General features: G+C 43.6%; 1 protein-coding gene across 23 annotated transcripts in view; it reads left to right on the top strand.

Moving 5' to 3' along the window:
• The window catches only part of ANK2 (ankyrin 2), a 263109-nt gene that overhangs the window by 225688 nt on the left and 12741 nt on the right, over window positions 1–24680 (top strand). For 11 of the 23 annotated variants that reach the window (XM_059843636.1, XM_059843633.1, XM_059843638.1 and 8 more), the window contains 14 exons: window positions 461–583; window positions 1378–1407; window positions 3374–3395; window positions 5905–11643; window positions 13022–13096; window positions 13486–13617; window positions 13945–14091; window positions 15190–15469; window positions 17172–17436; window positions 18889–18981; window positions 19391–19474; window positions 20485–20649; window positions 21615–21797; window positions 22679–22770. In XM_059843636.1, the coding sequence (XP_059699619.1) occupies window positions 461–583; window positions 1378–1407; window positions 3374–3395; window positions 5905–11643; window positions 13022–13096; window positions 13486–13617; window positions 13945–14091; window positions 15190–15469; window positions 17172–17436; window positions 18889–18981; window positions 19391–19474; window positions 20485–20649; window positions 21615–21797; window positions 22679–22770 (7430 nt within the window). The remainder of the gene's footprint in view (window positions 1–460; window positions 584–1377; window positions 1408–3373; window positions 3396–5904; window positions 11644–13021; window positions 13097–13485; window positions 13618–13944; window positions 14092–15189; window positions 15470–17171; window positions 17437–18888; window positions 18982–19390; window positions 19475–20484; window positions 20650–21614; window positions 21798–22678; window positions 22771–24680) is intronic. The other 12 variants (XM_059843655.1, XM_059843651.1, XM_059843644.1 and 9 more) reach the window with 4 other exon arrangements.

Consider the following 24680-nt stretch of genomic DNA (forward strand, 5'->3'; position numbering starts at 1 on the left):
GAAATTCCCACTACAAAGGAGGAAACTATTAGCCTTATATAAATAACACTCTTAGAGAAGTGATTTATGAATGGAAACTTCCAGTAAGTGGAGAAAATTAACCCAGTCTGTCATTGTGTTATATTTGCTGTGTGCTACTAGACAAATTTTAAACTTTCTCCCTCCTTACCAGCAATTTTTTGTAAGCTTGTTTCAATTTACACCTTTATCTGTGCCACTGCCTTCCTTTGGCTTTGCAGATTTTCCCCCCTGCTGAAATTTCCACCGACAACATTCAACATATATTGAATACACAAATCCATCTGCATGCACATTTGCAAACAACGGGGGGGAAAAGGGAAAACACATTATTTTTGCCTACGTGGACTTTTCCTCCCCATCTGCTGAATAGTTTTTGAGAGACACAAGTAGGTCACACAGCAGAGCAGCAGGTTAAATGTGTGTGTTTGTCCTGTGCCAGGTCCGAGACAGCACCCAAGAGCCCTGCGGACGATTATCATTCATGAAGGAGCCAAAATCTACCAGAGGCCTGGTTCATCAAGCCATATGTAATTTAAACATCACTTTACCCATTTACACAAAGGTACTGTGAATTTATACCCAGCTGCAGGCATCAGCATTACCATATAAACAAGAAATGAGGAGGAGGGCAAAACAGGGGCAAAGCTTTGTGGGCAGGGGCTTGAAAGAGGAAAAAATTCCATGCAAGGGCTTTTGGTGTCTTGAGTTTGGTACTCCTAATGCCAGTGTTTGAAGACATCATCAGGTATTTCCTGAGGTCTCAGAAGAGATGAGTGGGAGTGCCCTCAGAGAGTAAACACTTGTTTCCTTAGAAAGTGTCAGTTTATGTTTATTCTCTGAAAACACAAGGGTTTTTTTCTTTCCTGGTTGGATTAGAAGCTGCATGCCTTTTAGCGATCTATTTGCCCAAAATGATGATCATTTTCTTCTCAGCATTTTCAGAATATAGTAAATCTTTATTATAGCATTTTAGTATAATTTTTAAACAAAGCATCTCACCATTTTTGTAACTTTAAATGGTAATGGTTCTTGAATATGTTTTGTTTATATTTGCTAATTTATGGGCGAAAAATCATGTATATATTTCAAGTTTTGGTACAAAAAAGGATCACTAGACATCTAACTTTTCAATTTGTGTTTTGCTCGGTTCTCTAGCCTTTTGTGTTTAAATTGACAGTTCAGTTTTGCTGCTTTTTGTCATGAGAAATCAACTCCAGAAATGTGCTGCATTTTCCTCTTTTCTGTTAAATGTTGTGGGAAGTTACTTTTTCCTACTCTCTTCTAAAAAAAAAAAAATTGCCTTTTGCCTGCTCTGTTTCCCCCTTCTCTTTTTGCATGGCGCTTTGGGACCAAAAGGAATCAGATTCAGATCCAGAACCAGAAGAGGTAATGTTGCTAAATCAGCATGTTCCTGCCTACACACGTTGCTCAAACACAACAGACACAGCTCAGAACTGATCCTTAGCTCAGTGCTACAGACTCAGCAAAGAGGGCCTTGCACAGACTCACTTTGGGAATGGGCAGAGTTGAATTTTGCCTGTGTTAAAAGGACCAGTCTTCTCCATTTATAGCATCCAGTAAATGGATATTACACTTTACTGAGCTGGATGATGGACATCCAGTACAGAATCAGTGTTAACCCAGAAGTAACAAGTAAAAGGTTGAGAGTTTTCATCTTTAGCACTAACTAAATTGTTTCAGCTCCCCCCTCAGCTCCCAGCCCGGTCTGGCACTTAGAGACATTCCTTTAGCTCTGACCCCTACACGGATGAGTAACGTTAGAAAAGCATCCTGACATCTTGATGGTGTTCAGCTGTTGGAAGCACTGTGAGAATAGCCAGCTCCCCAAAGATGATGGGCATCTTTCCCATGCACTGCACAGCAGGTCTGTGGCATGGCTTGCAGTCCTCTATTCTCATTACAAAGATATTTACCACCCCTATGGTAAATATGACTTCTATTTTTGTATAGGAATCGAAAGCACAGAAAGGCAAGCTCATTCATGACTCGAAGCGTTTTAAATGTTTTTTTTGTTGACTTCATTATTTTATACGTTAATAATATTAATTTGTTATGCTGACATAAATCAGTCCAGATATTAGGGAAGAACTGAAAGTGAGGGAAGCTAGGCCATGCTAGGGATGCAGGGTAGGCAATGTGTGCATCAGAGGAATTCAGGCTATTATGGATCTGTTGCACACACTGCTGGCTGTGAGATGTAATTATGTGAGCCTAAAGGATTGCCAGGCATGTAGGAACATGCATGTATGGCCAGGGATTTCCTTCTGTTCAGTGTCAGCTCATGGAAAGGCAAGGATTTCTAACATCCTGACTGAGACAGCCAATTGCATTTGTCTTTATACAGAATAGTTTGATCTGTGTAAACCTTTTCAGCACTCACTAAAACCTTGGGGGCTTTGCCATGTGCAGTATCTTGTACCAGCAGTACTGCACAGCTGATTTGCATTCTTCACAGTTGTCCTACTCCTACCACAAGTTTGTATAGGAAATTAAAGCTTTAATGCTACTTGTGACTTTGCATGTTTTTCCATAGCCAAATTTAAACAACATGTACTGGTGTGGACAAATGCTAGCAGAACTGAAATAAAGTGAAATTACAGAGCTACCTCAAAAATTTGCTTCTTCAACTTTCATGGTCTGAGATGGTGTTCTTTTCAATTCTTTTTTGGCAAGGACTGTGTTTTCTTTTGAATAACAGTAAAGTTGTATGGTTTTTTTTAATCTGTACCCAAATAACTCTGAAAAATCAAAAAGGGGGCCTGTGAGGGCCATCACAGCTTCCATTTGAGGGTATCAATAGCTATTAGTGGCATCCAGCCCCATGTCCTGCCTTGGGCAGTTCTGCCATCATTGGTGCACCTGCATTTCATCATCACTGAGCACAGAGGCAAAAACACTGTTTGTGCTCTCAGAATGAATGTGTCCAAGGAAGCACAATGCATGGAACCTCCTGGTTGCCTTCCAGATGGACCAAATGCCTTCACCTAACCATATTGGACTATTTTGCTTTAGACAGGAAGAAATGAATTAAGAGCAATGTAATCAAACACCTGGTAATGCAAAAGTTTAGATCCTCTACACTTGCTAAGAGCATTTAAAGAAAATACACTGCGACATTTTGCATCTAGTGTTGACCATAACTATAGCGAGGTAACAAATTTCCTGGTATTAGCGACCCTAAATAAATTAAGCCATGCTTTTGCTGTTATTTTAAATGCATTCTTGGTTCCATTTAAGTCCGTGTGTCTCCATACAACTAACATTTCACCTGTGGCTTCTGTATGGCAATTATATTTGAAGGTTTAAATCTCCTGCTTTTTTCCTCTTCCAGGTTGATATGACTTCAGAAAAAAGTAAGATTTTTTTTTTCCCTTGAGAATGTTATTATGCAATTTGTATGAGAGATGTTAAGAGTAAAGATAAGCATGAAAGAGAGCTAAGTTTTAACTGCTATTGCTAATAACATCAATACTTTAAATAAGTAATGAAAACCAATTTAATATCTCAGCAGCTATCCAATTCAATACGATTAACGTGTAAATTAACAAGTAATACAGTTAAAAACCGTTCATCTAAGCCTTTACTTTCCTTTGACATCCCTAGTGAACCTGCTATTGCTATTTTGCTTGTATGAATGCTCATCCCTCCATTTTTTTTGTTTTCTCCATTTGTTGACACACATTCTTGCCTCATATTTGAGAGAGATGACAGTATCACTTTTAATGAAAACCTAATGAGGACTCCAATCTATTTCGTTAACCTCATGGAATACAACCATGCCAAAAAGTGATACTGTCCAAAAGAATCAGCCTGTTTAACCTTCCCTCCCTTGCCCCACCCTTTACTGTGGTGAAATATGGCTGGAAATCTGACCTGACAGCTTGGCACAGCACAAACACCCTCTGTACACTCACAACCAGGCTGTGACCATGAGAAACCACGGGCGAGGGGTTAGCAAACGTCTCCTTTATGGGAGAGGCAAATCAAGTGAATCTCTGCACACGCAGAAGTGTCTCTACTGAGAGCTGCTTCCAAATGCAGCCATTTCTTGGATCTGTTCAGGAAAAGCATGACATCTGCCTTGTTTCCAGGTTGGAGTGCGACATCTCTCCTCCTCTGCAGTTAAAGTGCAGTGTCTTGCAGTGTCCTCCTGCCACTTCCTCTCTGCCTACTCTGCCAGGGCCCCAGAGAACCCCAGTGGGTGCTCATGCTCCAGCCACACACTGTCTGGATAGCACTTGCAATGTATTTCCCACTGGAGTTGCTTTGCTTCAGGCTGATTAACTCGATTATTGGCCAGTGAAAGAGTCATACATTTGATATTTATGAAAGTGGATATTACAAATTTACAAAATTACTGGCTGGCATTTCGGCATGCACCAGGCCGTTCATTGTAAAGCAGCAGCACCAAAAGACCACATTTTCAGCACCACAATACCCTGCAGCAATCTGGCTCTAATTAACGTACAGCACAAATATTTAGCGTTCGTTACACTCAGGAGAACAGCGTAGCAAAATGGATCTATTTCACAAATAAAGATAGCTAATTATGTGTTGCTTAAGGTCTCCTTATTTGCATTAGTTCTTTGACTTTCGCTGGGGTGCTGAAATGTGCAGTTCCATGTGACATGCTACCTTTAAAGGGAAAATGTCCATCCGTGATTCCTAAGCATTGTGTTCTGTTTGTAACTTCAGTTCTCCAGTGTTTTGTTCTGTTCAATATCCATTTTCTGCTAGTCCTTGCTGAAATGAAACGTTACCAGCAGGCACTTATGGCATAATGGGAATTATCTGCAGCCGCCTTCCTGTATATTGATTGCCAGATTAGACAAATATTTCACCACAGTATGTTTACAGTGTTTTCATGTACCTTTAATTTATATGAATAATTTTTAGAGCTCTTGTTTTTAACCGAAGCTACATACCCAGCAGCATTTGCAACACCTTTGCTTTGCATGGAAATAACTTGCCTTACATGAATTGTACGTATGTGTCTAGTGTGACTGTCTGTGACTTTGGGTTGCCATACATTACATTTTTTAAAACTCTGAAATCACTTCTAAGTTGATTCACAGTTTTTTCTTATTATCTCTCCTTTTCTTCTCTGTCTTCTCTTTCCTCAGTCAGTTCATTAGTTGTCAATGAGGATGTTCCAAGGAAAGGACCATGCCTCTTAAAACAAAAGCCTGTTTGTTTCATTGTGTAGGTGTGAAATCCCCTTAGATGAAATGCCGGTTTGCAGCTGATTCAGATCTCCACACATTTGGTCCTATTTTAGATTACTGCAGAATTACTTTTTGCTTTTTATTTTGGTCATTAAGAAAAACAAAACTGTTAACCCGATGTTATTCTGACAGTTTGCTAACACTGGCTTTCTCTTAGAGGAAATCGACTTTCAATCAGTTCTAATGCTTTCCCCCTTTTTTCTTGTTTTTCTTTTTATTTGAACATTGATCTGTAACATCTGAACAATCTTGAGATGCCTCTCTTTGTGTAACTTCACTGTGTTTCTTCTGGTTTTGATTTGAAATTTTGTTGTTGTTGTTTTGGGTTTTTTTTAGTGGTGTCCTGGTTTGGTTTGTTCCAGCTTTGATACTGTATGTGTGGTTGTGCTCTAGAGATAAAGTGAAGCAAGTTATTTCCTGCCATTTTCCTTTTCAGTTGTTTTTTTTTTTTCCCACCTCCCCGTTAGCTTTGCTTTGCTCTTGTACCCTCAGATCTTGTGGATCCACCATTCCCGGCCCATTTTGTTGACCTTCCCACCACTACAGCCAAAGACTGTCATTTTCAGTCCTGATTACATTTTCCAATCTCTATTTTTGATTTCCATTTTACTTTCAATGTTTTTCATTCGCATCAAAGATGACGAGACAGAATCTACAGAAACATCTGTCCTGAAAAGCCATCTGGTTAATGAAGTCCCTGTACTAGCCAGTCCAGACCTGTTGTCTGAAGTTTCTGAGATGAAACAAGATCTGATCAAAATGACTGCCATCCTGACAAGTGACCCTTCTGATAAATCAGGCTCCATTAAGGTGAAAGATCTTGAAAAGTCTGCTGAAGAAGAGCCAGGAGAACCTTTTGAAATAGTTGAAAGAGTGAAAGAGGACTTAGAAAAAGTAAATGAAATTCTGAGAGGTGGATCCTACACCAGAGAAGAGCATATTTTGCAGAAGTCCCTTTCCAGGCAAGAACCCTTAGAAGAAGAATGGGTCATTGTCAGCGATGAAGAAATTGAAGAGGCCAGGAGAAATGCTCCGTCACAAGTCACAGAGCCGAGCCGCGTTGAAGTCAGGGTAGACAAAGGGACAACAAAAAAAGGGGAGATAGACATGACAGGAACGGCGGATTACCTCGCAGAGGATTTAAAAACACACGTTTCTCTTCGTGAGGGACAGCCACAGGCCTTACAAGAGGAGGTAGTAGAAGAGAAAATCAAAGCTGTAGCAGTAAGCAGGGATTCTGAAAAAAAAGGAAAAGAATCTCCAAAAACTGGGAAACCAAGCTCGCAGGAGCAACAGAAGGCAGCCTCAGAAGTTAAAAAGCCCTTTAGGGCAAAACTACGAGAAAAGCCAAAGCCAAAGGAAGGCAAGGTGCACAGCAGCGGAGAGAAACTGAGACTGCCTAAGCTCACTGCAGACGAGGCACCGGCTGGGGAGCCTGGCCTAAAGGTGACAGGTACTGCAGAGCCTAAAGCTGTGTCCCCTGTTATCGAGGAAACTCCCATTGGCTCAATAAAGGATAAAGTGAAAGCTCTTCAGAAACGAGTGGAAGATGAGCAAAAAGTACGCTCAAAACTGCCCGTCAGAGTTCAGGCAAAAGAAGGCCCTGCCGAAAAGGCGCCTAAAAAACCAGCGCCAGTCAAAAAGCCGGCAGCACACAAAGCCCAGCCGCCTGTCTCACCTTCTTCGAAGACAGAGAGACTCGAAGAGACCATGTCTGTTCGGGAGCTTATGAAAGCCTTCCAGTCAGGGCAAGACCCCTCCAAGAATATTTCCGGACTCTTTGAACACAAATCTGTCAAGCAGAAGCAACAGGCCCCTGAGAAGGAAACTCCCCGCAAGAAAACAATTCCTTTGCAGAGCGAAACGAAGCGAGTGTCAAACCTCAAGACAGACAAACCGAAGGACAAACCAAGCACGGTGTCAAAAGCAGAGAAAGAGCCACAATCAAAGAAAGGAAAAACTCAAATTTCCACCATCGAAACTGCCAAAAAAGCTAGTGGCAAAGACCAAGTAAAAGAGCAGAGCAGCAAAAAGCCAACCCAACCTCTCCCTCCGGTAATGGTTGCTGAAAGTGCCAAAGAAATGGCGGCTGGGAAGGGCAGGACTTCTGATGATCAGGGGGATCTTGACTTCCAGATCAGCCCTGACAGGAAAACCTCAACAGACTTTTCTGATGTCATTAAAGAAGAACTGGAGGATAACGACAAATACCAACAGTTCCGGCATCTCTCGGTGACAGAGGAGGGAGAGGTTAACTTGGAGCAAGTCCTGACCAGTCCTTTTGGGGCTGCTTTTCCCACGGAGTATGGGAAAGACGGATTCCTTCCTGCTCTTTCTCTGCAAAGCGCTGCTCTTGATGGGAGTTCAGAGAGCCTTAAACACGAAGGCGTGGCTGACTCTCCAGGCAGCCTACTTGACGGAACCCCTCAGATCAGCTCAGAGGAAAGTTACAAGCATGAGGGTCTGGCAGAGACTCCTGAAACGAGCCCAGAAAGCCTTTCATTCTCACCAAAGAAAACTGATGGGCAAATTGAAGACGCTAAAGGAGCGGCTCAAGTAGACACAACAGCAGAAACACGTTCTACAAAGGAACTCTCCTCAAAGGAAGATGAAAAAGGTATTACTGAGAGGCAGCTAGATGCTGTTACTGAGACTAGTGAGTCTCATTCTGACCATTTATCAGAAGAGCATGTACCTCCAGCCTCTGAAGAAGAGGCTGATAAACTTAAAGAAAGTAGCTCAGCTTCCATTGTGAAAGATGTTAGCAGGGATAAAGAATCCAGAACCACTGCACATTTCACTAAGTCTTCTGAAACACATGACACTGCTTTAGAGAAAGAAAAAGATGTAGCCTGTGAACGCCGTCTTACAGTTAGAAGTCCCCAGAAACTGGAACTTGCACTTGCTAGCCATGATAGTGAAGGCTTTAGCCCAGTTGCAGATGACTCTTTGACTATAAGTCATAAAGACTCCCTGGAAGCAAGCCCAGTGCTGGAAGATAACTCATCACACAAAACGCCCGACTCTTTGGAGCCCAGTCCTATGAAAGAGTCCCCCTGCCGCGATTCCCTTGAAAGCAGCCCCGTAGAACCAACAGTGAAGGCTTGTATTTTGGGGCAGGGTCCTCTTCCATCTGCTCATAGCAAAGCAGAAGCCTGCCCAGAGCTGGCATCGGTGCGTTCCAGGATTCTCCGTGACCCTGAGGGAAGTGCCGATGATGACAGTCTGGAGCAAACATCCCTCATGGAGAGTTCGGGGAAAAGCCCCGTTTCCCCTGAAACTCCCAGTTCGGAAGAAATTAGCTATGAAATCACACCTAAAATGGCAGACATACCCAAGTCAGCCACCATCCCTGAAGTCAACGAAGAACCGGAGGACGATTCGGAAAGTGAACCAAAGAAGAGATTCACCCCTGAAGAAGAGATGTTTAAAATGGTGACCAAAATCAAAATGTTTGATGAATTGGAACAAGAAGCAAAACAGAAGAGAGATCATAAAAGGAGTTCTAAGCATGATGAATCTTCTGTGGTTGCCAGTTCAGAAGCCTCACGGGAGGCTGAAGCATCAGAGCAGACTGCTGTAGTGGAAAAAGGCATACCCACAGTGGTGACACCTGCTGCTGAATCTAGAAAAAGTTCTTCCTCTTCTGAAAGCGAGCCGGAATTGACTCGGCTCAAAAAAGAAGCCGACTCCGGCCTCTTAATGGAGCCTGTGATCCGAGTGCAGCCACCCTCACCATTACCATCTAGTATTGACTCCAGCTCTAGCCCTGATGAAGCAGGTTTCCAACCCATTGATTCCCAGCCATGCTCTGTCGGGATAGGTGAGGTTAAAGCACCAGGCAAAGGTGACAAAGAGGAGCTGCTTGTCCTTGGGCGCAGCTGTAAGCCTTCCATGGGCACTTGTCCTTCCGATGGTTGTGTGCCAGCAGAAAGTGTGGAATCCAAATGCTGTGATGGTACAGGCGACTGTGAGACGGTCAGTCCCGATGCCCCGTTCACGCGATCTGGGTGTACTCCCTGTCACTCTGTTGGTGGCAGCTGCCAAGAGGAGGTTCACGCTGAGTCTTCACTAACAATGGGGCAGTGCGATGCTACTGAAAACGGTGTCAAACCCGTGGCCCTGTTACCAGGCAGCGATCTCATTTCTACGCAAGCTGTGTCAGAAGAGGCGGATGGTCTTTCTCATGGACACGGTACCACCGAGTTCTCTGTCCCATGCGATGGCAAACTGGCCGAAGGTGACACCCCTGACCATTCTGCTTTGGCAAGGGATTCGGGAAAAACAGATACAGGTTGTGAGACATCTCGCAGGGCTGCTCATGCTGAGGAGCCTTTACCAGAGTACTCGTCCCTAACCACTGACGCAGGGGAGCTCGACAGCTGTGCAGCAGGTGCCGCTGACAGTAGTGCTCCGTATATAGTGAGCCCTTACGAAAATGTGTCTTCTGGGCATTTCTTCATTGACTCTGAAAGTGAGGTAGGATCTGGTAGAAGTCTGCTTTCTAGGGAAACCTATTCTATTGTAGAAGGGAAAGATCAGACTGGTGAAGCTCTACTTAGCGGAGACACGGGCAGTGAATATTGCTCTTCAGAGGAAGTGTACATGGAAATAGAGCCCAAACGAGAGGATGGATTTCAGACAATATCACAAGGGTCTCCGACCTCAGAATCGACAAAGTTATCTGAGTCTGCCCTTGAGGATATAAGAGATGAATCAGAGAAATTGGTGGGTCAGGTTGTCATCACCAGAACCGATGTGGATTCTGACATGTGGAGTGAAATACGTGAAGACGATGAAGCTTTTGAAGCTCGGGTGAAGGAAGAGGAACAGAAGATATTTGGGTTGATGGTCGACAGGCGATCCCAAGGCACAACCCCTGACACAACACCGGCCAGGACACCCACCGAAGAGGGGACGCCGCTCAGTGAACAAAATCCGTTTCTTTTTCAGGAGGGCAAGTTGTTTGAGATGACTAGAAGTGGAGCCATTGACATGACCAAAAGGAACTACCCAGATGAAAACTTTCACTTCTTCCAGGTGGGGCAGGAGCCTCAGGAAGAAGTTGCTTTATGTGAAGAAGTGAAAGAAGCAGCAGAGGCGGAATCTTCAAAGCTGAAGGGGTCAGTGGACCCATTTGCACCGTCAGAGTCAGAGGAGTCAGATATACAAGAACAAGATGCATTGAGATATTCACCCACATCACCTGAGTCTAGTGAGAGATCTGAAGAAATGATGGGTGAAGGTGCCAGCACAGGCACTGCAAAAGCAGATCTTAAATCCAGAATTCCAATTAAAATGGGTATTTCAGCTTCTTCAAAATCACCAAAGAAAGAAATTGCTGCCTCTGAAGCTGAACCCCTCTCCGGAACGGAGACTGACACGGTTGATAGCAGTCAGGTGCCTTGCCCCATCTCTCCCGAGCAGTGTGCGGTAGAAGATGAATTAGATTTTTCCAAAGTCACTCGATTGGTTAGTTCTGAACAGGGTGAGGAGTCCCCAGACTCTTCCCCAGAGGAGCAGAGATCTGTGATTGAAATCCCCACTGCTCTAATGGAGAGTGTGCCTTCTTGTGAAAGCAAATCCAAAATCCCTGTAAGAACAGCTGCTGCCGCATCGCAATCCTCGCAACAATCGGAAAACGAGAGCCTTTCCCCGGATGACTTCCTGGACAGTTCACAGTGTGAAGGAAAAGATGACCAAGCAAAACCAAAGTCTAAAATTCCCGTGAAATCCGCTTTCCAAAAAGCTGAACCACAGCACTCCTACGTGGACACGACGGTCCGCAAGCCAGAGTCCCCCAAAGTGCTCGATGTGACGAGCGCAGTCCCTGCTAAGCCAGACAGCCGCAGTAAATCGGAATCTGACGCCAGTAGTCCCGTGGACCCAAAGACCAAACGTTCCATCAAAGCTAGGAGTTATGCTGAGGCAGAGGCAGAGGTCAGGGAGAGGGAGAGTGAGATGAAGTTCGAGCTAGACTCAGATGAGGCAACAGCAAGATCGAAGGTATTTTCTTCACGGTTGCCAGTTAAAAGCAGAAGCGCTACAGGCTCCCGCAGTGCTTTTAGTCCCACAAAAGAGAGTAAGGACAATTTTTTTGATCTTTACAAAAACTCCATAGAGTTTTTTGAAGAAATTAGTGATGAAGCTTCTAAATTAGTGGAAAGACTCACGCAGTCAGAGAGAGAACAAGAATTAGTTTCAGATGATGAAAGCAGTAGTGCCCTAGAAGTTTCAGTTATTGAAAATGTGCCATCCAGTGAGACTCAGCAGTCAGTTCCTGAAGACATCTTTGACATCAGACCCATTTGGGATGAGTCTGTAGAGACTCAGATTGAACGTATCCCTGACGAAAATGCCCATGACCGTGCTGAAGGTATTTGCCAACGACTGGGATTCCCTGTGCGACGCATGTCATGAATTAAACTCTTTTGTTCTTTGTTTTCTTTGGTGTGTGTGTGCGTGCGTGCGCGTTTGTGCACAGGTGTAATGCGTGTGGCATTTTCTTTTCAGCTTTTGGTGGTTAGTTGTGCTTTTTTTTTCCCTTGTGAGCTGTATTTGGTTTTTTTGTCTTGTGTCTGTGTTTTTGTCTGTGAAACGATCTCAAGATTGCAAACCATAAATGCTTATGGGAAGTGTTACCTTAAGCAAAAACACTTCTAGAAATATGTATGGTTTTGTCATTAAACTGATTGCTTAGGTCATGCACGTTTTGGCTTTTGACTTTCCCTGGCCCTATTAACCCTACTAGCTATTAACTTCTACTAATAATGCAATGCTTGGGCATCAATTGAAAGCAAGACAGGCAAATTTATAGACCTTTGAGTTGGTACACAATGAGATCTGCAGGAGCAGAAGCTTTTTATGTTCCTTTTTGTTGACAGTGTGTGTCTGAGGAAAACTCTGAGTCACCAGTAACTCTTTCATGACACGTTTTCTGGTGCTTGGTTTTCCTCTCGCCTACTTGCGTGCCAGTACTGAGTAGCCCTAATGGAAATCAGGAGCCGGAATGACACGTGCATATCACAAACCCTAAGCAATTTCCTGATTCAGAGGTGTTGCAGTTCACGTGTGCATTCAGGGAAAATCAAAACTCAAATTCCACCATCCTAAAATGAGCTTTGGGGATGGGAGGAGCTGTCAGTCTCACCGTTAGTGAAGTGAATGAGGACTGATGAATGATCATCTGATTTTTCCTTGCCTTCGTTGTTGGTATTTTGTCTCACTCCCTATCCAAAGGGTCAAAGACACTAAAATTAACAGTCTCTCAAATACAGACCATAATCTGACATGCTGTATGGACTGTTGGAACAAAACTTGCCTTACAATACAAAGAACATGATTAGAAGCACAGGTCCCGATGAATTCTTCAACCCTGGCATTTACTAAGGAGGCATGGAAAACTATGGCTCTTGACTTAGTCAAAGTCTTCGACTGAACTTCATAGTAAAGTTTTGGAGTAAAATGCCTGGCCAGAATAGGCATAGTAGATGCTTCAGTCCTAGATTAGGTTTTCACATGAACGTCTGATTTCCAAATAGAAAAACTAGATAGTCCTGTGCTTTTTGAAAAGCCAAGCTTTTTAACTTCATTTTGAACCTAGGGATTTACAAGCCTCACTCGAGTTACACAGCCTGTCCACATTTAGGCACAGCAGCTAGGAAAAAGCAGCGCTTTCCCTTCTTGGGCTCTCTCTCCTATGGCAATGGTTTTTAACTTGCAAAAGGCAACTTCCAGCTCTCTTTGACCTTTAGATCAACAGGATGATCAGGAAAGGACAGAGGAAAGACTGGCCCACATCGCGGATCATCTTGGATTCAGCTGGACAGGTAAAGTGCACATTTTCTGCTCCAGAGAGAAAGGAGGGGAATGGTCCACACTCCTCTCATTTTTATTTTGGATGATTTTCTGATTATCTAAAGATGTTTTAGAAAAATATTTCAGAAGCTTATTTTGTTTGGGATACCAAGAGTCCTAAATGGGTAAACAAAAGAACCTGCTGTAAACAATCACTTTAATATGGTGCATTTAATAGACTTGAGGCAGCAAACGGTAGTGGGGACAAGTGAAAGTAACATGGAATGAGATGGAAATGTTTTCTCAGGTTTTGGGGTTAAACTATAATTCACAGGCATTTACTTTTCTTTGAATGAAGTTAGACCAGGGGAGTAGTAGTAGTATTAGCAGACCACTTTGCAGAGATGGATTTCTTTTTCAGAGCTAGCAAGAGAACTGGACTTCACAGAGGAGCAAATTCACCAAATCCGAATTGAAAATCCCAATTCTCTTCAAGACCAGAGCCACGCACTCCTCAAATACTGGCTTGAAAGGGATGGGAAACATGCAACAGGTTTGTCTCCAGTTATTGTGTGTAGCTGTCTCCAGTCTGCTAGCTGAAGTGACAGGTGTGTTGTCATCACAAAGAAAATTTGGGGAAAATTTAGGCTACAGAAAGGATGACCATGGGTGTTGTTTCTGGTCTTGTCTGTATAACACAGTAACTCAACAAATTTGTTAAAAGGAAAAAAACCCAAGTGCTAGTTTTTATAGGTTTCTAAATGTATCTATAATTTATATATGACACCGGTCATTCTCCTGTATATGCCCATCCTATGGAGAAGGGAGGGAGTGTGCTTGATTCTTAACTGAGCTGCACGGTGTCCTTCCAATGGCACAGATACCAATCTGACCCAATGTCTCACGAAAATCAACCGCATGGACATCGTTCACCTGATGGAGACCAGCGGCATCGACCCCGTGCAGGGCCACGGCACGCGCGCCTACGCGGACACGGAGCAGTCCTTGGCATTGGACCACAGTGAAGGTAAGGGGCTCCTGACCCAAACTGCATAGGGTACCTCTCCAAGCATCCCTCTGCTCTGAAGTGCTGGCCCAGGCTCATCTGGCAGCTCTCGTGACAGAGCACTGGAATCCCATTTTGAAGGCAGGGACAATGTGGATGGATGCAAGCGCGGCATCACAAGGGTCACTTTTCGCTGAGTAGAAGACCTGAGCTTTCTTCAGAAGCAAACACTGTGGCCAGCAACAGTTGCCCAGTTTACCTTGGGGTTCGGTTTTTTGCTTATACAAGTGCTTTCATCAAAGTTCAGAAGGTTGTATTAGAATTTGACCAAGGTATTAAAAATGGAAATTACTCCGTGCTTTGACAGAAAACCCCTTTGGATCTGAGTATCCAGGATATTGTAATTCTGTTAGGATGATATTGCATCTCTTAAGTTTGAAAGTTCAGTGGATTAGATCCAGTGGTTGCAAACTGAAGAAACATGTCCAAATTATTTGGCATAAAATCCTCTTTTCCAGAAGTGCCACTTTTGAATGCCTAACTCAACATTGAAGCATATTAGACAGCTGCAAAGGTCCCAGTCTTGAGGAGAATGTAGGACTAGAAGGCTGTTTGTTACAATTAGCATTCTCATATCTCAGCCACGTACTTTTAGAATGTTAACCTCTCTGTCCAGCTCAAATTCAGTACAAGCTTTTTTGTTTCCCTCCAGTTTGTTCTCCAGAGTTCACTAGGTTTCCTGTGACTATGGTACAAAAATGAGCTACTTCTTCCACCTAGCCCTCTGTGAAGCAATTTCATCTTTTTTTGTCCAGTTAATTTTTCCAGAAGCAGATAAATAATGGATATGGGGGGAAAAGTCACTAAAATCTGGGTGAATTGAGGTCAGTTCCTGGGTAAATGTTATTTTGCCTGTTACTGTCCAAATCTGGCCACAGTAGAGGCAATCTGGCATGCCTTGAGCTACTCCTAGAGGCCAGGTGCCCTCCCACTCGAGGTGTTCGAGAACTTCAGGTCACTTGTTGTGCCTGGGATTTTCAATGCACACAGAGCACAGGAAGGACTCGTGCATTCTGGTCAGGCTTGTAAGGATGTTTCTCATCTCTCTGTCTTGGCAAGGGTTTTCAGCCCTGCAAGAGGAAGTGTACAGCTCGAGACACAAGCAGGAACGGCAGAGACTCTCTAAGGACGGCGAGCCAACCGAGCACCCCCCTCTGGTCTCCGAGGAAGACGTGTCTGTCAGTTATTCCCCGTTCCAGGACAGTACTCCCAGGAGCGAGGCCGAAGTGTCCATGGCTGAGCTTCTGAGGCAAGCACACAAGGAACAAGTAGAAGCTGAATTCTCAGGGAAACCCCAAGACGTGCCAGGGAAACCATCTGCTTCACAAAAGGAATATTTGTAAGTGCCAAAAGAGCAGGATGAAGCCATAGGGAACAGGTTCTCTTTTCTCTGTGTAATAAGAGGATTTTACAGTTGCCTTTGAGACTTAGAAACACTCTAGAATTTTCCTCCAATTGTGGTTTTCACTCTTGAATCCGTGTGGAGGAAGCCTTAAGGCTGAGGGGAGAAAGTCAATCTGTCACTGTGATAGCAAAGCAATAACTGTGTCTAGTACATAGGAAAGAAAAGATGGTTAATAGAGAAGTGGAGGAGGTTTAATGTATATTTTCCATATCTTGGGTGACAAGTGATGGTGTAATAATAAAAGTAATCCAAATCTTTCTTCAGATTCAGGATGGCTTTATCAGTGGATGCAATTTTTTTCAATTTAATGATTACTTACAAAGCTCATAACTACCTATTAAGAGCTGGCCTTTAAAAAGTGCATTTCAGATGGCCAAAGGAGCAGAAACAAAGTGTTACAGAGGCTAGACACAAGTACTTATAGGAATAACACATGACAGAGTACACATAGAGGACCTGTGCAGCAAAAAAACTTGAATTTTGAGGGGGGGCTGTCAGTGGGGTTGGTGTCATTTGGAATGGAATTTGAAATAGATCATGTTTATTTCTCCACAGCTTCCCTGATTATGTGCCCATACTGAGACCTCTCTGCAGGGTAGAGTCAGGTATTAATAAGCCAGCAAAATACCAAGAATCCCTATCCAAAGAAGTGATTTTCCTGGAGATGATTAGCTTTGATGCGGAGATGCAGCTCCCAGCAGTCAAAGGGCAGCTGAGCCCAGCAAATGGACTTAGGGGGATTCCTTTGCTCAGGATATGCTGGGAGAGAGTGTGGGAGACAGAAAATAAGATCTAGGAAAGCTTCTGTTGCAGTGTTAGGCAAAAATACCAATGCTCCCTAAGGATTTGCATCAGGAAATTAAATTCTTTGAGGAACAGAGAATACTTTGAGACAATAGTGCCAACACTACATGAGAGTAATGATGACGAGGGAATTCCACTACACTGCAGGTCTGATTTAAACTAGGTGGAAAATCAGGCTAGATTTAAATAGGAACATATAAGGAACTTGCTTCAAGAGGAAATATACAACAATATTGAATGTACATTTACTGGAATTAGATGTATTTCCTTTATAAATGTGTTACATAGTAACATATATAATAATAGGTTTAACTAACTTGGGGCTGTGATTAATCATGAATCAGGGCTCAACCATAAAAATACCATTACAAATAAAACCTGAACCTCTACTGAATTTCTGTTTGCTAAAGCTCCAGAATTCTACAGGAAAGTTGTTTTTCCACTTGGCAGCTGCACAGCTGTGTTCAGTGTTGTAGGTGCCTCACGCCCTTCTCTAGCAATCCAGGCTCTCCCACTAAAAAAAAAAAAAAAAATGGTAGTATGTAGAGATGTGAGGGCACAAGTGAAAGCAAAGCTCTCTGAAATACTTTACAAATACCAGGTTTTGCAGACTTGCATGGAAGGGTTGGATATCCATTTGGAGATTTGCTCAGGAAGATGGGTGGCATTCCCAGACAGACTGCTCTGTAGCTCCTGTCAAGGAGTACCAGTTATTTCTAGATTTTGCCAAACAACACACAACATAACAGTATGAAGTCAGTGCCTAATGTTCCATTGCTGGGAATTGGGAAGCACTGCACGGTGATAACTCTCTTGGACCTGTAATTCACAGTGCCACGACTCCAGGAACAGAGCAGTCCATGGGAGCTGGAAAATCTGCGCACTCGAGCACGGCCAAGGGAGAGGCGCAGAGAGCCGCCCCGCAGCCTCCGTCCCCTGTGCAGAGAGGGGACTCCCCCATCATCCAAGAGCCTGAGGACCCCCAGCTCCACCAGGAAAGCCTCTCTCCAAGGAGATCTAGTCTCGTGATTGTGGAGTCCACTGAGGAGCAGATGGAGAAGTCTGGAAGGGGCTTTGAAGAGGAATCTTTAGAAAAGGTAAATCAACAACTTTGCCTCAATGTAATTGACGCAATAAAGCAATTTTTATGACTGGCTCACTCCTTAAGATAAGAATATTTGTAATTAATTTGCATCTGGCACTGAGTTTTTCCTCCTTCCCTCTGTGGTTTAAAGGGTCAGGTAAAGGCTTTTCTTCTGAGGTTTTCAAAGCGGAAGCAAGCCCCAGATGCCAAAGTCTAGGCTGGTAATCCTGGTTCTGCTCTACCCTTCTTTGTCATTTGGCCAGTGACAGTTCCATCAGTGCCTGAGAGAGAGAGTGTCAGTAACAGGGGCAGAAACAAACCAAAACAGATGTAATGCAGACAAAGCAATATCAGTAAAGCTCCTAAAGAAAGGCAAGGCTAGCCCAGAGCAGCATGAGAAATGGTGTGAAAGGTCTCGAAAGTCTGTGAGACAGGGAAGAGACAGCAGCTGTGCATTCCAGAGTACTAAGGATGTACTGGAAGAATGGTGTTTATGTAGCACACAGGAAATAAAGAAATACAGAGACAGGAGAGTGAAAAGGATATAAAAAACCGTACAAAGTAGAGACAAGGGGTTTTATGGCAACACTCAGAGAGGGGAAGAAATCCACTAGCGAGGAAAGAGAGCAACCATATGACTTTTAGTGGAGAATTAAAGTTTCCTGGCAGATGAAGATTTAAGAATAAACAGCTTGCTTTTCCCATTCTAAGTGGAAGAAAAGAAGGCATCCTTGGGCAGGAAATTAGCTTTATAAGTCAAGTTAGAGCAGAGAAGGCGCAGCTGTTCTGAGGCAGAAATTGTTTCACCTTTGTGTTTGTTCAAAACAAGGCCCTCTCTCTTGCCTACTATGTGGCCAAAGGTATCACCTCTAGAATGAGGGGTTTCAAAGCTCTGCCTCAGGCATCTCAGGGAAAGGTGGAATTTAAAGTCTCTCAGAGGATTGAAAGGGTATCTACAGCAGGGCCCAGTACAAGGGCTGCTGGAGAATAGCAGCCCTCAAAATAATGTACTGCTTTTTCTCTCTGATTCTTTTACTGAAGTGAAATAACAACAGCAGCTGGTACCACCACCCCCCCTTATTTATTTTCCCTTTTATGTTGTTATACTACAGCTATTTCCCAGCAGATTCTTTTTAGCCTCTCTTTGCCATCTGAGGTGTTTGTTTAAACTTTTAATTCTTCCTTATGCGGGATAGACAAGGTCAGCACTTGTTACTAATTTTTCCTGATCTTTCTGAGGCTACTGCTACACAGTCCTCTTGTCAAAACTGTTCAGTCCTACTGTCTGTACCCTTTGCTCTGTACTTCCCCCTGTGAAGGATGAAAAGGCTTTTGTATATTTTTCCTGTGTAATTAACCCACAAAGCATATGCAAAATGTAGCAGTTGCAGAGCTGGTGTAGGAAGACAGAAGCTGTAGCTATTGCTAGTGCCACATACAGATCCTTCTTCCACGCTTCCCCCAGGAGTTAGCAGAGGAGTTAGGCAGGCTGGAGCTCAGCTCGGACGAGGACGAGATGGTCACTACCAGAGTCATTCGGCGCCGGGTGATCATTCAGGTACCGAGTGTTCAATGACTGCACTGGATGAGCCTGTGCTGCCTTAGGCCTGAGTTTGTGTTGCACCTCAAGCTGGGATGCTCCCAAACAATGCATCTCCATCGGATAAACCTTAGGATTACAGTAACACTGCTAACCCCCCTCTAAACTCCGTAGATGCCTCGGTAGGAGGAAGACGAAGGCTCGTCAGCCCCGCATACAACAAGGTCAACTAACTTATCTTTGCCTGTGTGCTGTGGCATCACTTTTCTGTGCATGCCTTTCTAAGGATTTATTTGCAGAAGAGATTTTTTCCCTAACATTGCTGATTTTTTTTCCATTCCCTAACCAATTAACTGATGTCGAAGTGGCTTATTTCAAGACCCACATGAAGACCTTGCTTCACAGAGCTTTGTTCTTTGTCATACAGGCTGATAGTATGCCTGAAATGCCACCAGAAACAGTCACAGAAGAGCAGTACACAGATGAACACGGCCACACGGTGGTAAAGAAGGTATTGTCAGTTCTGCCCCTTGCTACCTTCTTCCTCTCCAGTAAGAGGAAGAAAAAATCATCCACAGAAATGCCAGACTTTCTGCTATGAAGGGGCATGATTTGAAGGGTAGAGAGTGGAAGGAATGACAATTTCAGCTCATGAGAGATACCAAAGTTTGAACAATAGTTTAGATTCTCAAAATTGTTCTGTTACAGTGTACAACCTAACAGGATGTATTTTAACTTTCATTTAAAGCCAAGGAAAATTCTGCATAGATCCACATACTTTAGAAGAAAGTTGTTTATTTCTTTTTTAAAAATCCCACCAGAAAACCCACTCCACTGCAATCTTCTCTGAGATGTTTGTTTGTTTGCTTATCCCGATGAAAGCAATGGAAGGCTGGGTCTGTAAAAGTCAGGTAAACTCAGAGTCTAAATCTTCAAAATCAGATTATGCTTAGAAAAACAAATTCTGCATGAAAGTGAAAGGGGAACTTCTGTGCTCTTTTCTTTATCTGACAACTTGGTGCTCAGTGATTTGGTCTAGGACTTGGCTGAGCTGGGACAGTGGCAAACCTCATCTTCTGTCTTCTGAGAAGACATCACACCCCTTCAGCTGGATAGGCTGTCTCTGGAACCTCTTGAATTCCTGGTAGAATAATAAACCACCCCAGCCAAAGATTCCTTGGTCTCATTGCACGGAGGCAAGTGTGACGGTTCTTATGGAAAGGTCTGTCCCTTGAACTGTGCCAAGCAGAGGTTTGGGTCATCCACAGAAGGATGCACACCCATCCTCCTGAGCAATTTCACATCTTGACCCTGTAATTCTCTTCTTGTTTTGGCCAGCCAGTGCCTCGAGAGCTTTAGCACCAGATGAGTCTCTTGAGTAGGAGATAAGGAATGACCTGAACCATCTACGCAGGTTCTTTCATGCAGGACAAAATGCCCTTTGAGTAACAAATACTAGACAGAGAACAAAGAGGAGTATTTTACTGCTACATCTTCGGGGACTAAACTCCATTCCTTCAGGTGACTCGCAAGATCATCCGGCGATGCGTTGCTCCAGATGGCATGGAGAAAGAGGAAGTGCTAATGCAGGGAGCGCCGCAAGCCCCCGTCACTGTGCAAGAGGGAGATGGTTATTCCAAAGTGGTGAAGCGAGTTGTGCTGAGGAGTGACAGTGAGCACTCAGAGGTAGGGTGTGCTTTGTCTGCCGTGGCACAGAGCAGCAGCACCCCAGCAGGGTTCTTAACCACTGCAGCTTAGCGTGCTCACTCTGCCACACAGTCCTACAACCCCATAGCTACAGTAAGTTTACCTTGCTGGTCTGTTCTTGCTTTGAAGAGCCTAAAAACATCTGTGATTTAAACAAAAACTGGTTTAGAGCCAGCTAATTAAAACTAAATACAGTCTGAAAAGATAAGTGCCTTCCTGCCGTATTTCACTGTCTGGCCCTACAGGCAACTGGATCAGCACAACCAAGTTGTGAGGGAGGGCCAGAAGCTGGCCATGGGGCGTGCTTTCAGCAGTGCTGGGACAAAAGCAAGGTGCAGCAAGCAGCTATTGGAATTGTAAAAAACATCACTGGTACTTCTGCTTGCAGGAATTACTCATCAGAAGTAATTCTTTAGGAGTAAAGTAACAAGGAAAAGAAGCCTTGATATTTTCCCCCTCTTTTTTCTATTTTCCTTTTTAAATATTTTTTCTGTCTTCTTTTTATTTTTTACTCTTTTTTCTTTTTTTCCCCCCTATTTTTCCTTTTTCTTTTCCCCTCTTTTTCATTTTTTATTTTTCTTTTTTTTTATATTTTCCTTTTATCCTCCATTTTCTTTTATTGTTTTCCTTTTTGGCTTCTTTTTATTGTTTTCCTTTTTCTGTTTTCCTTTTTTTTCCAATTTCTCTTTTTACATTTCTTTTTATTTTTCTTTTTCCCTTTTTTCTATTATTTTTTCTTTTTTTCTTTATTTCTTTTTTCCTGTTTTCTATTTTTCTTTTTCTTTTTTTTTTTTTTCTTTTTTTCTTTTTTCTTCCAGTAAGCTGACCCTAGCAGATCTACCCTTTACCCTGTGGAGCCCCCAGACACAGCAGTTAATTTGGCCAGTGCACATCATGAAGTGTAGAATTCATCTTCATCTCACTTGTGCTTTCTAACCTTGCAGGTGACCCTGTCTGAACCTGCCATTCTCTCTAGTGCCTCCAAATTCCAGTCCGAACCAGTGGAGGGCCGGAAAGTCAGCAAGGTCATAAAGACCACTGTAGTGCATGGAGAGAGGACGGAGAAACACCTGGGGGATGCCAGCCTGGCTTCTGATCTTCCATCAGCCAAAGAGGACTTTGAAGAGGTAAAGATAACTCGAATATATTTCAGCAGTACAGCAAGTGTGGCCACAACCCCAGGGACAAAGTCTCTTCTCCTGAAAGGACCACAGCTGGTGGCCCAGCAGTCCTAAGCTGAGGGTCACTCTCTTCTTATACTCAGCAATGTTACAAAAATATGCATATAGAAACAATGTGTAGTGAAAGCTGGCATTGCAGAATTAGCGAAGGCGCTTGCTAAGACTAAAAGAAAACATCATGGGGGCTTTGTGTGAAATTCTTAGACGTCTTGGGTGTGAGTGCAGTTAAAGTTCATTCCTGTGTTATCACTGTGGAGGTTATTGTAGAAGTGGCTACAGTCAAGCCCCCACCCTGGGTAAATGGCTGTGTTCCTCCCCTGCATCCAGTCTCTTGTGCCTTTTATTAGCATGTTGTAGAGGTTGAAATAAATACTTAAAAACAGATAAATAGATAAAAGCTGTGCAGCAATAGGTGAGGTGGGTATGCATTTTTGGGTTTTGTGACCTGGAATCCAGACCAGCAGCCTGGTCCCCTTTTTGTCACGGAGGCCAAACAAGGGGCAAGAACTGTCTGGCAAAAGTTCAAAGAGACTGCTTGGGAAGGAGCACTTAGCGCCCAGCTACTGTCTCAGTAAATGCACAAGTCTGGAGCCACGGCTGCAACATGCTTCAGTACAATCCTTACCGAAATGAAACTGCCCCCTAGGAGACACTGGATGTCATGTGTCTGCAGGAGGGAGGGATGCTGGAAAGGATGCAGTTGCTTCTTACAGGTGCCTGTTCAGCATTTTCTCAGCATTGAGCTGTGTGAATATGAAGGACTAAGGTAGGAAGAACTCCAGGTGTTTTGGGTGTGTTGTAATTTGAAGTTTATGTTTTCATTGGAGGCTTTGAGCTATACAGGTCACCACATGACAGTGCAAGTCCCTGCTTTGGTAGAGAAAGAAATCAAGAAAGACGATGGATCAGTAATTAAAAGGTTTGGTTTCACAAGCTGATGAAGTGTTATGCAAATGAATTAACCCAGTCACAGGAGTGGATTGCAGTGAGTGCCTGCTAAGCTTTAGTTGCGGTGGTACTAAAGCAATGACTAACCCGGCAGCGGCAACGGCGTACACAACACTGAAATAAAGCACTTGGCACACAACGTGGGTACGGGGTTAATAAAAAGGCTGGTCTTCATTTTCTACAGCTTTGTAAGTTTAGCAAAGTCGCATGGTTCTAATTGAATGGAGAATGAATGGATGGCTGGAGAATGGCTGGAGATCAATAAATGAGGAGAATGAATGGAGAATGAATAGATGAATGTAGAATGGATGGATGATGGGGAATGAAGGAAGGGAGGATGAGTAATGGAGAATTAATATATGGATGGTGAATGACTGGATAATAGGGAATAAATAGATGATGAATGAATGATGGGATGATGAATGAATGGATGATAAAAGGTTGATTGAAAAATAGGTGATGGAGAATGGATGATGGAGAATGATGGATGAATGATGGTGATTAACACATGGGTGATGGAGAATTTATGGCTGGATGGTGAATGACTGGATGACCAGGAATGAACAGATGATGAATAAATGGATGGATGATGGGAGGCATGGGATGAATGTATGAATGAGGAATGACTGGATGATGAAGAGTGAACAAAATGCTGGATGAATGGACAAGGCATGACAGAGAATGAATGAAGGAATGGATGGGATGGATGAATGAGTGGATGATGGAGATGGAATGAAAGGATGACTGAAGGCATGAATGAGAGAGAATGGATGATGAATAATGGAATGCTGGTGATGAATGAATGGATAATGGAGAAATAACGGCTGGATGGTGAATGACTGGGTGGATGACAGGGAATGAACAGATGATGAAAAAATTGAGGGATGCTAGATCAATAGGTCAATGGCTGGAGAATGGATGAATACTGAAGAATGAGTAAATGGGTGAATGCTAATGAGTGGATGATAGAGAATGAATAAAGAGATGGCTGAGGAATGACTGGATGATGAAGAATGACTGGACAATGAATGATAGAGAACGAATGAAGGCACGAATGGATGGGATGAATGAATTGACTGGATGATGGAGTGTGGAGGAAGGAAGGAATGAGTGGATGATGGAGATGGAATGAGTGGATGATGGATGACTGAAGGCATGAATGACAGGGAATGAACAGATGAATAAATGGAGGGATGCTAAATCAACAAGTCAAGAGCAGGAGAATGGAAGAATAAGGAATAATTAAATGGGCGGCTGGTAATGAGTGGAGGAAGGAGAGTGAATGAAAAGATGGAGGAGGAATTACCATATTATCTCTTAGCGGGAATTTGTGCTCGCTTGTAATTATAGCATGGTTAGCAGCGCTCAGTTGTAATCTGCTCGCGGTTAGCGGTACTTCGCGGGGTGCTCACATGTGCAGTTTGCTCGTGGTTAGCGAATGCAGTACTTTACACTCAGCTGTAATCTGCTTGTGGGTAGCGGTAATTCGCGCTCACTTAGCGGTAATCGCGTGGTTAGCGGTAACTGGCTGGCGGTTGGCGGTACTTCGCGCTCACCTTAGCGGTAATCTGCTTGTAGTTAGCGGTAATTCGCAGTTAGCGGCAATTCGCGCTCACCTTAGCGGTAATCTGCTCGTAGTTAGCGGTAATTCGCGGTTAGCGGCAATTCGCGCTCACTTAGTGGTAATTCGCGGTTAGCGGTAACTGCCTGGCGGATAGCGGTACTTCGCGCTCACCTTAGCTATAATCCATTCGCGGTTAGCGATAATTCGCGCTCACTTAGCGGTAATCTCGTGGTTAGCGGTAAACTGGCTGGCGGTTAGCGGTACTTCGCGCTCACCTTAGCGGTAATCTGCTCGTAGTTAGCGGTAATTCGCGGTTA

Source organism: Haemorhous mexicanus, chromosome 4 (genome assembly GCF_027477595.1).
Source record: "Haemorhous mexicanus isolate bHaeMex1 chromosome 4, bHaeMex1.pri, whole genome shotgun sequence".
NCBI classification, from domain to species: Eukaryota; Metazoa; Chordata; class Aves; order Passeriformes; family Fringillidae; genus Haemorhous; species Haemorhous mexicanus.